This window comes from Schistocerca serialis, chromosome 2 (assembly GCF_023864345.2).
Source record: "Schistocerca serialis cubense isolate TAMUIC-IGC-003099 chromosome 2, iqSchSeri2.2, whole genome shotgun sequence".
NCBI lineage: Eukaryota > Metazoa > Arthropoda > Insecta > Orthoptera > Acrididae > Schistocerca > Schistocerca serialis.
The window spans coordinates 124,768,652-124,782,518 of NC_064639.1; the positions used below are offsets into that span (position 1 = coordinate 124,768,652).

Below are 13,867 nucleotides of genomic sequence, written 5' to 3' on the forward strand. Positions count from 1 at the left end.
TAATCGAGATGTAAACTGCGTCTACGAACGTATTTTCGTTGTAATGTTGCATGTGCTTAGTTTCACAATTTTGAACCCTTTATTGAGTATAACATTTTGTAATAGTAACAGCAATTATGTTTTTCTTTCCCTAGGAATGGCAACTGAATGATTTCACCGGGCAGTTGCATCCATTATACGGAGATGTCAGTGACGAGGAAAGCATACTTTCTGTGTTCAAATGGATTACTGATACCTTGGGAGGCGTCGACATTCTCGTCAACTGCGCGGGATTGTGTCGCAATTGCAGCTTGATCTGTGAGTGACGAATATTCTCTGTTAGTGTACGAAGTAGATACACGAGTACAAATCAATCTGTGTTTTGGATAACTTAGCAACTAAAAAGTTGTTTGATATTGATGTAGAAATCGTAGAACGTTAAGGTTATATCATGCTGAAACATGTGTGAGTATAAGAAGAAAGAACTCAATAACAGGAACGTTGTTAAAAATGAGATATTGTTAAAACCAACAAGCAAGTCGGAATAGCTGAGCTCACAATACGTTTTAGTCTGATGAAATCTTCGCTTGAGTTACCAGTATGATAAGCATCTTTCTCTGCAAGAGATACACTGAAGAGCCAAAGAAACTGGTACACCTGCCTAATATCGTGCAGGGCCCCCTCAAGCACGCAGAAGTGACGCAACACGACGTGGCACGGACTCGATTGTTGGAGGGGATTGACGCAATGAATCCTGCAGGGCTGTCCATCAATCCATAAGAGTAGGAGAGGGTGGAGATCCCTTCTGAACAGCACGTTTCTAGGCATCCCAGATATGCTCAATAGAGTTCATGTCTGGGGAGTTTGGTGACCAGTGGAAGTGTTTAAACTCAGAAGAGTGTTCCTCGAGCTACTCTGTAGCAATTCTGGACATGTGGGATGTCGCATTGTCCTTCTGTAATTCCCCAAGTCCATCGGAATGCACGATGGACATGAATGATGCAGGTGATCAGACAGGATGCTTACGTACGTGTCACTTGTCAGAGTCGTATCTAGACTACCAGAGGCCCCATACCACTCTAACTGCACACACCCCACGCCATTACAGAGCCTTCACCAGCTTGAACAGTCCCCTGCTGACACGCAGGGTCCGTAGATTCAAGAGGTTGCCTCTATATCCGTACGCGTCCATCCGCTCGATACAATTTGAAACGAGGCTCGTCCGACCAGGAAACATGTTTCCGGTCGTCAGCAGTCTAATATCGGTGTTGACGGGTCCATGCGAGGCGTAAAGCTTTGTGTTGTGCAGTCATCAACAATAAACAAGTGGGCCCTCGGCTCGGAAACCCCATATCAATGACGTTCGTTGAATGGTTCGCATGGTGACACTTGTTGATGGCCCAGCATTGAAATCCGCAACAGTTTGTGGAAGAGTTGCATTTATGTCACGTTGAACGATTCTCTTCAGTCGTCATTGGTCCTGTTCTTGCAGGATCTTTTTCCGGCCGCAGCGATGTCGCAGATTTGATGTTTCACCGAATTCCTGATATTCACGGTACACTCGTGAAATGGCCGTACTGGAAGTTCAAACTCGCTTAAATCTTGATAACCTGCCATTGCATCAGCAGAAAACGATCTAATAACTGGGGCAGACACTTGTGTTGCATAGGCGTTGCCGACCGCAGCGCCGTATTCTGCCTGTTTACATATCTCTGTTCGTGAATGCCAGTTTCTTTGGCGCTTCAATGTATTAGAAGCGAGTGGAGAGGAAAGTTGGGAGATTCGATGTTACTGATACAAAAGGAGTTATCTCCATGCAAACTTTGGTACGCCCCTAATCTGCAATATGTGACATCCCACCACAAACTGTACGTTTTGGCGTTACAGATAACTATAAACAGTCCCATTGCCTCCATCAGCCATTCCATCTGAAGATTTATCAGAAAGTCGTAGGGAATTCCGGTCATAAGTGAAGTCAATGAACGGTCTCTCGTGGATCCGTCTTCTTTGAAACAGAAGACAGCAGACAGAAAGCACAAAATTTAAATTCCGTATTTATAAACGTTCTCACGCAAAAGGATAGTGTCTTACCAAAGTTAGACTGTGGCACAGACACATAAAAGAGTGATACCGGTTTAAGAACCACGGTTTTGTAAAACAATGGGAAGTATTAGGTTGACACATCGTAACGTTTTACCATAAGTTTAATAAACACAGCACATATAATAATTTTGAAAAATCCGCCTGGATTGTACAAACTACCTGGTGTTTACCTAGGTTTCAGAATGGGTAACCACGCCTTCTTCAGAACAAATATAAAACAGCTTGCCTAAATAGTGCATGGGGGCTTAATTATATAAATATGTAATGCAAATACTTTTAAATTTTTTAGTCGCTGTATGTCCGATTACGTAGTGTCGTAAACGGTTGGCCCTGACTAGTTTTAGTACGCAATCTGACTGCATAGAACAACAACAAAGAATAAAATGAAAATTTCCGTTAATACAATTAATTAATTAAGTCCCCAGCAACTATAAAACCTACGAAGCCAACAAAGCACAAGTGTAGCTGTTCTGTGTGTGGAAGTATGACTCAACGTACACATCTGGCACGGTTCTTCTTCAATAAGACAAGAAATTGCAAATACCATTTATACTGAAGTGATAAAAAAATTAGAAATACTATAACTGCGCAAGAAAACCAGAATTACACTCTAATACAAGAACACAAGCCAGATGCTTTGTTGACTGAACCTGTAATGACGCATTATTCAAGACATTGAAATAATGAGAAAAAAACCGAGTTTTGTTACCTTCATATATATTGACGAAAAGCACTGTAATCATTACAACATCTCCATTAGAACAACATCTGCTATCTAGCCCATCAAATAACTGCATAAAACATGGAACAAGCACTCACTACTACGACATCTCGACAAGAACTTTTCACCACCACATCTCAGCAAGCACTGCGTACTACGAGTCCTCGACAAGCACTGCACTCCGCTACTTCTCAATAATCACTGCCAGTGGAGGCGGCCGAACAAAACTCTCTGGCGTGATCTCTGGCGCTGTGGCTCAGTGTAGCCACCTTTCATATGCCCTTCCTCCACGGGCTAGAATTTGATGGTATTTTTGCCAGCATTGGTGGTGAAAATACCACCAAATTCGTCCAAAAAAAAGTACAGACAAAAAATAAAAGATAAAATTAATACATAAATATCACATAACTAGATAAAATTTTCGCTTTGCACTGACCTTTCAATAACCTAATATATAAAATACAGTAAGCAATACAAATTCTTTCATACATGTGACTTTACATAATAGTTTACACAATACACAAAAAATCAGTTTATACAAATGTTCACATAAAATGCTTTTAATTATCCAAAAAAAAAAAAAAAACAAGTAGTTGATAGTTCCAGCAGCAGCACCCAGCAATGGTCAACAAGGGCAAACACCAACAAGTGACATCATTTTAGTAAAAGAAGTTCCATCAGTAGCACCCAGCAATGCTGAACAGGTGCAGAGACCAACAAGTGACATTATGTCAGTAGAAGCAGTCCATCATTGTCACCTAGTAATGTTGAACAGATGCAGACAGCAACGAGTGACATCATTTCAGTAGAAACAGTCCATCAGTGGCACCCAGCAATGTTGAGCAGGTGCAGACAGCAACAAGTGACATCATTTCAGTATAAGCAGTTCATCAGTGGCACCCAGCAATGTTGAGCAGGTGCAGACACCAACAAGTGACATCATTTCAGTAGAAGCAGTTCCATTAGTGGCACCCAGCAATGTTGAACAGGTGCAGACACCAACGAGTGACATCATTTCAGTAGAAGCAGTTCCATTAGTGGCACCCAGCAATGTTGAACAGGTGCAGACACCAACGAGTGACATTATTTCAATAGATGCAGTCCATCAGTGGCACCCAGCAATGTTGAACAAGTGCAGGTAACAGTCCATAATATTCACCATCACTAATCAGACAGTTCAGGCATGAACAATAGTTTGAATGCACACACAATTGCTTTTACAAAATTATTCTCAATGCTCTTACACTAAACATACAAATCATAATAAACACACAAATGATATCAGATAATTGTCATCTTAACTATTACAAATGCACAAATATCAGCAAACCTATAATATTTATGAGTGTCAGTGCAAGCCACAACAAACAAGTAAAATAATATTTAGAAGATAGGTCGGTACCAATTTGGGTTTGGGAAAGGAAAACACACAAAACACACTCGCTCATCTTTTGTCCACATTAGTGCTACTGTGTAATTGAATAGTGTTAACTGTGTAAATGCAATTCTGTCAAATTTTGATGTTCATCTTGTGTATCAAGTAGTGGTGGCAGCAATGTATAACAGTCAATAATAGTTAGTCAACGTCATAGTCATCATGTCAAGACCAATGTTTGCCAAGCCAAATCAAATGTACTGTTGCTGAACAGCTGTCAGTGCGCCAAGATATGCAAATACTTCCTTTCTTCAAAAAAAAAGTATATACTGCTTATTGATTTAACAAAGTGTGTGTAGATAATCTTCCTTCCACTTTAGTGTTCTAGTCTGCCATCTTCATCCTCCTTGTTCCATATATACCAACAAAAAAAAATATGCTCCTCACTTACTTTACCTCTTATCCACCAAAACTCTAATAATCATCAGCATCAGATAATCTCAATACTTCAATAATACCTCTTACGTCGATACATATAAATCTTATCATCAATATCATTTACCTTACCTCTTGTCCACCAAAACTCCAATAATCATCAGCTTCACATAATCTTAATAATACCTCAATAATACCTCTTCAATACGTCGATACATATAAACTTTATTACCAATATCATTTCACTTCCATAACAACTCTTTCCTCTAGTCAGTCTCCTCGAACAAGTACAGATAAAATTCTAGTGCAAACTTCAATTCATCATCCCATACAATCTGTAGACACAATGTCCACACACAACCTCTGTGTAATCCATCTGACCCAAATCTTCTACTCATTATGAATCATAAAATACATTTTGGTTACCTTGTCCATCATTAAATAAAAGAAATGCATACATGACCTCTAACAGACTTTAGTTCGAATAACTCTCAGTAATTAAGTACGATTACGGAGTGTGAATAATCGTAATATTTCACAGTGTGTACACCACTTCAAGAATCATGGCAGAAGCAAACATGTGGAGTATTTTTTGTGTCAAGTGTCACTTACTATTTCAATTGCTCACGAAGAATGCAGTGTAATAACTGTCAATGGTCTAAACCTAATGTTGGTATGTCATGTCGTTAGCTTCCTTCCTAGTAACATAAATTTATACAGCTTCCATAAAACCTCCAGCTCATGTGACTTCTATCAAGTTTCTTGTATTAATGTCGTTCGTCGAATTATAGCAGTTCATTTTCTTATCTTAAAAATATAAGGCACTGAGCGTAAGCAAAACATGCAACAGCGAGTAAATATACCAGTAGAGAACAGAATGTCAACAAGTGGATGCAGTACAATTCCTACAACGAGGCTCTGCCAAGCGAACAATCTATAATTAATACCATAGTGTAACCTAAACTCTATGTTCGTACACTGTACATCAGCATTGCTATATTCTAAATTGAAGAGTAGTTATGACAACAAAACAGAAATGTGTAAATGTGCAATCCATAGGCAAAGCAGCAAATATATAACTTACGTAATAAACAGGTCATTAGCATCATATTAGCATAAGCAAATAAATGTTCATATGTAATCTTAATAAGTAAACATGAAGGCGCAAGCAGATAAATCACGAAGTACAAGCACTCACTACTACGACATCTCGACAAGAACTTTTCACTACCACATCTCAGCAAGCACTGTCTACTACGAGTCCTCGACAAGCACTGCACTCCGCTACTTCTCAATAATCACTGCCAGTGGAGGCGGCCGAAAAAAAATCTCTGGCGCGATCTCTGGCGCTGTGGCTCAGCGTAGCCACCTTTCAATAGGCATAGTCAAAGGCTAAAATCAACAACTACAGCGGCAAGACGCCATAAAAAATTATTACGAATACACGGTACATATGTACCAAGTCAATAATATTACTTATCCCAACCCTGTGTATGCTGCCTCGCCACAGCCAACGTACGATGGTCACAGCATATGACTTTAGTCGACAATGATATATTCTCCTTCACTATTTACAGCAATTTCCAAACACTGGGTTACTTTGGTCATAGCATGTGACCATCGTACGTTGGCAGGGGCGAGGCAGCATAGACGGGGTTGGGATAAGTACACTCCTGGAAATTGAAATAAGAACACCGTGAATTCATTGTCCCAGGAAGGGGAAACTTTATTGACACATTCCTGGGGTCAGATACATCACATGATCACACTGACAGAACCACAGGCACATAGACACAGGCAACAGAGCATGCACAATGTCGGCACTAGTACAGTGTATATCCACCTTTCGCAGCAATGCAGGCTGCTATTCTCCCATGGAGACGATCGTAGAGACGCTGGATGTAGTCCTGTGGAACGGCTTGCCATGCCATTTCCACCTGGCGCCTCAGTTGGACCAGCGTTCGTGCTGGACGTGCAGACCGCGTGAGACGACGCTTCATCCAGTCCCAAACATGCTCAATGGGGCACAGATCCGGAGATCTTGCTGGCCAGGGTAGTTGACTTACACCTTCTAGAGCACGTTGGGTGGCACGGGATACATGCGGACGTGCATTGTCCTGTTGGAACAGCAAGTTCCCTTGCCGGTCTAGGAATGGTAGAACGATGGGTTCGATGACGGTTTGGATGTACCGTGCACTATTCAGTGTCCCCTCGACGATCACCAGTGGTGTACGGCCAGTGTAGGAGATCGCTCCCCACACCATGATGCCGGGTGTTGGCCCTGTGTGCCTCGGTCGTATGCAGTCCTGATTGTGGCGCTCACCTGCACGGGGCCAAACACGCATACGACCATCATTGGCACCAAGGCAGAAGCGACTCTCATCGCTGAAGACGACACGTCTCCATTCGTACCTCTATTCACGCCTGTCGCGACACCACTGGAGGCGGGCTGCACGATGTTGGGGCGTGAGCGGAAGACGGCCTAACGGTGTGCGGGACCGTAGCCCAGCTTCATGGAGACGGTTGCGAATGGTCCTCGCCGATACCCCAGGAGCAACAGTGTCCCTAATTTGCTGGGAAGTGGCGGTGCGGTCCCCTACGGCACTGCGTAGGATCCTACGGTCTTGGCGTGCATCCGTGCGTCGCTGCGGTCCGGTCCCAGGTCGACGGGCACGTGCACCTTCCGCCGACCACTGGCGACAACATCGATGTACTGTGGAGACCTCACGCCCCACGTGTTGAGCAATTCGGCGGTACGTCCACCCGGCCTCCCGCATGCCCACTATACGCCCTCGCTCAAAGTCCGTCAACTGCACATACGGTTCACGTCCACGCTGTCGCGGCATGCTACCAGTGTTAAAGACTGCGATGGAGCTCCGTATGCCACGGCAAACTGGCTGACACTGACGGCGGCGGTGCACAAATGCTGTGCAGCTAGCGCCATTCGACGGCCAACACCGCGGTTCCTGGTGTGTCCGCTGTGCCGTGCGTGTGATCATTGCTTGTACAGCCCTCTCGCAGTGTCCGGAGCAAGTATGGTGGGTCTGACACACCGGTGTCAATGTGTTCTTTTTTCCATTTCCAGGAGTGTAGTATTATTGACTTGGTACATATGTACCGTGTATTTGTAATAATTTTTTATGGGGTCTTTCCGCTGTAGGTGCTGATTTTAGCATTTGACTATGCCTATTTCGGCAAGCTGTTTTATATTTGTTCTGAAGAAGGCGTGGTTACCCACGCTGAAACCTAGGTAAACGCCAGGTAGTTTGTGGAATCGAGGTGGATTTTTCATAATTATTTCGATACTTACGATTGCTGACGCGCTGCAATGCTGGAAGTACTTACAACACATATGCATGCCTGAGACTGTAGTCGGCAATGATATATTCTCCTTCACTATTTACAGCAATTTCCAAACACTGGGGTTACTTTTCGATTTTGCGACGGTAAAAATGATATGGTTTTGACGCGAAGAACTCGTCAAACCATGTTCGGAGCGCATTTTTGTCCGGAAAGGAAGTTAGAGATCGAAACAGATGAAATTGCAGAATGTGGGCAGGCGTTATGGTGGAGTAGCATCACTTCACGCAGTCTTCCTGGTCTTTGTTCTTGGACACTGTCTGCAATACGTCTCAGTTGTTGACGGTAAATGACAGCAGTGATGGTTACACCTCGGGGAAGCAATTAGTACTACACCACACCGTCACTGTTCCACCACATGCACAACATTATCGTTGGTGGATACGTGCAGGTGTTTCTGCGGGGAGTTGCTTTGTTTGAACTCAAACATTCCTTTCTTTTCCTCGTCTTAGAATAAAGACACTATTTCTCATCACCAGAAATTATAGGGGATAGGAATGCTCGGTGTTGTTCACGAGCCAATTAATGACGAGCAAGCAGAGACACGATGGTCATCAGCTTTTTTGTGATTTTGGCTTAGAGCGAATCGCCTGATTTCTGAACCTTGCCCGCTGCATACAAATATCGCACGATGGTAGAATGGTCACAGTTCATCACATTTGCCATTCCACGAGTACACTGACGGGTATCGTTGTGAATTGATGCATTTAAACGCTCTTTACGAAACCCCCAAATCCTTCCACTGATGTCAAAAAAATACTCCTCGCAACGAGAAAACCATTCTCTTGTGGCGCTTTGTCAAATGACATTATCACCACACACTGAGCAACGTTTCTGGCTGCCTCCGCTGCAGTCATTCCTCTACTGAACTCAAACAGACGAATATGTCGGAAATGTTCCGACTGCTCCACTTGGTACTCCATTTTCTAACGTCCACAGTCCCACTCACTATCTTCAGATGATGAAATGATAATATGCAAACTCAAATAAAAAATAACAGTTGATAAAGTCCATAGCAACCGAAATACTGATATGCAGAACAAAAACGCTATGAACTTATGCACGAATCTAAAACTAAAAGCGAACAAGGCACCAGGCTCTGCCGGAATTCCAGTTAGAGGTTACACTGAGTACACCACGCAATTGACACCTTTCCTAGCTCATATTCATGGACAATCGTTCGCGCAGTGAACAGTTCCGTTTGACTGGAAAATAGCGCAGTTCACTCCTTTTCCGCAAAAATGGTACACTACTGGCCATTAAAATTGCTACACCAATAAGAAATGCACATGATAAATGGGTATTAATTGGACAAATATATTATACTAGAACTGACATGTGATTACATTTTCACGCAATTTGGGTGCACAGATTCTGAGAAATCAGTACCCAGAACAACCACCTCTTGCCGTAATAACGACCTTGATACGACTGGGCATTGAGTCAAACAGAGCTTGGATGGCATGTACTGGTACAGCTGCCCATGCAGCTTCAACACAATACCACAGTTCATCTAGAGTAGTGACCGGCGTATTGCGACGAGCCAGTTCCTCGGCCACCATTGACCAGACGTTTTCAATTGGTCAGAGATCTGGAGAATGTCCTGGCCAGGGCAGCAGTTGAACATTTTTTGTATCCAGAAAGGCCCGTACAGGACCTGCAACATGCGGTCGTGCATTATCCTGCTGAAATGAAGGGTTTCGCAGGGATCGAATGAAGGGTAGTGCCACGGGTCGTAACACAACGACGTTTTGCCATTCGTGCACCCGGGTTCGTCGTTGAGTACACCATCGCAGGCGCTCCTGCCTGTGATGCAGCGTCATGGGTAACTGCAGCCATGGTCTCCGAGCTGATAGTCCATGCTGCTGCAAACAAACTGTTCGTGCAGATGGTTGTTGTCTTGCAAACGTCCCCATCTGTTGACTCAGGGATCGAGACGTGGCTGCACGATCCATTACAGCCATGCGGATAAGATGCTTGTCATCTCGACTGCTAGTGATACGAGGCCGTTGGGATCCAGCACGGTGTTCCGTATTACCCTCCTTGAACCCAACGATTCCACATTCTGCTAACAATCATTGGATCTCGACCAACGCTAGCAGCAATGTCGCGATACCATAAACCGCAATCGCGATAGGCTACAATCCGACCTTTATCAAAGTCGGAAACGTGATGGTACGCATTACTCCTGCTTACACGAGGCATCACAACAACGTTTCACCAGGCAACGCCGGTCAATTGCTGTTTGCGTATGAGAAATCGGTTGGAAACTTTCCTCACGTCAGCACGTTGTAGGTGTCGCCACCGGCGCCAACCTTGTGTGAATGCTCTGAAAAGCTAATCATTTGCATATCACAGCATCTTCTTCCCGTCGGTTAAATTTCGCGTCTGCAGCACGTCATCTTCGTGGTGTAGCAATATTAATGTCAAGTGGTTTAATAGATTGGATGCACAGAATTCTAGACGAAATATCGCTAACTTCCGACTGTTGCCGAATCGTAAGGCACATGATAAGCTAAAAAAATAGTAAGCTACCAGAGGACTAAAAGTTTCTCTCTAAGTCTCAGCAGAGATTTATAAATAAAAAACCACTCGTTTGAAAGGGAGCATGCACTATATCTTGTAAACAAAGAAGGCAACAGGTAGGCAGCTGTGTGTTCCTAGATTTTCTAAAGCAGCTCGACACTGTACCACTCTTAGCCGAGAGTAGAGTGTCAAGGAGGGAAAGGGAACACAGAACACTTCAACAGTATTCAAGGTCACTGGCGACCTGTGACGCCTGTCACTCCTGGGGAGGGGAAGGAGGAGGGAGAGAAGAGGCTGGGCAGGGGAGGAGAGCCAGTCGTATTATAAGACATCATCCTTGCGTCTACCAATCGCTTATGGGCCCCGGCGCACTTATGTCTCAGCCTATGGCGCTCAAGCTCATCCCTGTGCCCTTTGACCAAGTCTAACTTTTATGATCCGATTGTATGACTGCCAGCATTTGCTGTCTGTATTTCATGCTGGTGAGAGGACCAATCAGCCCCACTGCTTTAGAGCAATATGCTCTACATTCTACACTCCTGGAAATGGAAAAAAGAACACATTGACACCGGTGTGTCAGACCCACCATACTTGCTCCGGACACTGCGAGAGGGCTGTACAAGCAATGATCACACGCACGGCACAGCGGACACACCAGGAACCGTGGTGTTGGCCGTCGAATGGCACTAGCTGCGCAGCATTTGTGCACCGCCGCCGTCAGTGTCAGCCAGTTTGCCGTGGCATACGGAGCTCCATCGCAGTCTTTAACACTGGTAACATGCCGCGACAGCGTGGACGTGAACCGCATGTGCAGTTGACGGACTTTGAGCGAGGGCGTATAGTGGGCATGCGGGAGGCCGGGTGGACGTACCGCCGAATTGCTCAACACGTGGGGCGTGAGGTCTCCACAGTACATCGATGTTGTCGCCAGTGGTCGGCGGAAGGTGCACGTGCCCGTCGACCTGGGACCGGACCGCAGCGACGCACGGATGCACGCCAAGACCGTAGGATCCTACGCAGTGCCGTAGGGGACCGCACCGCCACTTCCCAGCAAATTAGGGACACTGTTGCTCCTGGGGTATCGGCGAGGACCATTCGCAACCGTCTCCATGAAGCTGGGCTACGGTCCCGCACACCGTTAGGCCGTCTTCCGCTCACGCCCCAACATCGTGCAGCCCGCCTCCAGTGGTGTCGCGACAGGCGTGAATGGAGGGACGAATTGAGACGTGTCGTCTTCAGCGATGAGAGTCGCTTCTGCCTTGGTGCCAATGATGGTCGTATGCGTGTTTGGCGCCGTGCAGGTGAGCGCCACAATCAGGACTGCATACGACCGAGGCACACAGGGCCAACACCCGGCATCATGGTGTGGGGAGCGATCCCCTACACTGGCCGTACACCACTGGTGATCGTTGAGGGGACACTGAATAGTGCACGGTACATCCAAACCGTCATCGAACCCATCGTTCTACCATTCCTAGACTGGCAAGGGAACTTGCTGTTCCAACAGGACAATGCACGTCCGCATGTATCCCGTGCCACCCAACGTGCTCTAGAAGGTGTAAGTCAACTACCCTGGCCAGCAAGATCTCCGGATCTGTCCCCCATTGAGCATGTTTGGGAGTGGATGAAACGTCGTCTCACGCGGTCTGCACGTCCAGCACGAACGCTGGTCCAACTGAGGCGCCAGGTGGAAATGGCATGGCAAGCCGTTCCACAGGACTACATCCAGCATCTCTACGATCGTCTCCATGGGAGAATAGCAGCCTGCATTGCTGCGAAAGGTGGATATACACTGTACTAGTGCCGACATTGTGCATGCTCTGTTGCCTGTGTCTATGTGCCTGTGGTTCTGTCAGTGTGATCATGTGATGTATCTGACCCCAGGAATGTGTCAATAAAGTTTCCCCTTCCTGGGACAATGAATTCACGGTGTTCTTATTTCAATTTCCAGGAGTGTAGTTCAGTGCTTTGTAGTGAGGATTAGGGTGTGAGTATTTGCCATAACAAATTATTCCACTTATGTGAGTTCTGCTAATCGCTGTAGCGAGAAGCTGATTTAAAAAAAGGGCGCGGTAAGGTACTTTTGCAGTATAAAATAATGACATTATAGCATACTCTGCCAAACAGCAGGAAACGTTAGTTGAGGATGCCCTGTGCTCTCAGGGAATTTGTTCTGAATAATTTATGAAAAACATGACATTATTATCAGACTGTTAACCCTGTATGAAGTGCGCCAACCAAAAAAACCTTGTGTTGTATCATTCCATTATTGCTTTACAATTGGAAGCCAATTTCTATCTCTTCACAATTGCTTCAGCTAATGCAGTGTTAAGCACTCCGTCTTCAGGCCACGAGTGGCCAACCGGGCCAATCCCACCGCCGTGTCATCCTCAGTGGAGGATGCGGATAGGAGGCGTGTGGGGTCAGCACACCGCTCTCCCGGTCGTTATGATGGTATTCTTGACCGAAGCCACTACTATTCGGTCGAGTAGCTCCTCAATTGGCATCATGAGGCTAAGTCCACCCCGAAAAATGGCAACAGCGCATGGCGGCTGGATGGTCACCCATCCAAGTGCCGGCCAGGCCCAACAGTGCTTAACTTCGGTGATCTCACGGGAACCGGTGTACCCACTGCGGCAAGGCCGTTGCCTAATGCAGTGATAAGCAGTGTTCTTATTCATCCAAGTCAGTTGCACTAATATAAAATAAACACCATGCCAGGTGAGACAAAATTTAGAATCCACAGAAGAAAATAACCCATATTATGAGGTAACAGCACAACCTCTTAATGAAGTAGTTGCTTACAAGGTAATTAGTAATGGAATAAGTATTTGGGGTGGATCTGATGCAACCGCGCTGTTCAATGCTCCGTGTGGGTCATTACTGTGTGGTAACAGTGTGGCGACAGAGTGATGCAATGGAAGATTCTTTTATTGCTGCGTGATTAAACACAAATTCTGTTTGATTAAACAGTGATTTAACTCTTGTCAGTTAATTTTACCGTTGTTTAACTAAACTAAGATTAAACTGTGATTCTGCTCAAACATGCTTACCTTGGTATCTTACAGACAGCTTTTCCTTATATGTGTGTGCAAAGTACGCAGTGTGCCCTCTCATTGGCGCCAGATCGGGGGCTAAGGTGATGCATGCAGCAAACACAGCAATTTATGTGTTTGCACAACTGCCTACCTGATGAAGGTAAAGCATCTGTATACCCTACAGTGCTAGCTGAGCAGTGTATCATTTTGTGACATTTCACGCTATAACATGCCAAGACAATGAGTAAATACATCACCGAATAAGTTGATGTTTAGAGACCAAATTACATGCATTTGCATGTTGCATATGCATTTGCATATTTGGCTCCT

The 13,867-nt window shown here is 45.1% G+C and overlaps 1 protein-coding gene across 2 annotated transcripts in view; it reads left to right on the forward strand.

Annotated features, from left to right (window-relative positions):
• Positions 1–13,867, forward strand: part of LOC126455460 (dehydrogenase/reductase SDR family member 11-like) — a 270,480-nt gene that overhangs the window by 208,826 nt on the left and 47,787 nt on the right. For both annotated transcript variants that reach the window (XM_050091208.1, XM_050091209.1), the window contains exon 2: positions 135–297. In XM_050091208.1, the coding sequence (XP_049947165.1) occupies positions 135–297 (163 nt within the window). The remainder of the gene's footprint in view (positions 1–134; positions 298–13,867) is intronic.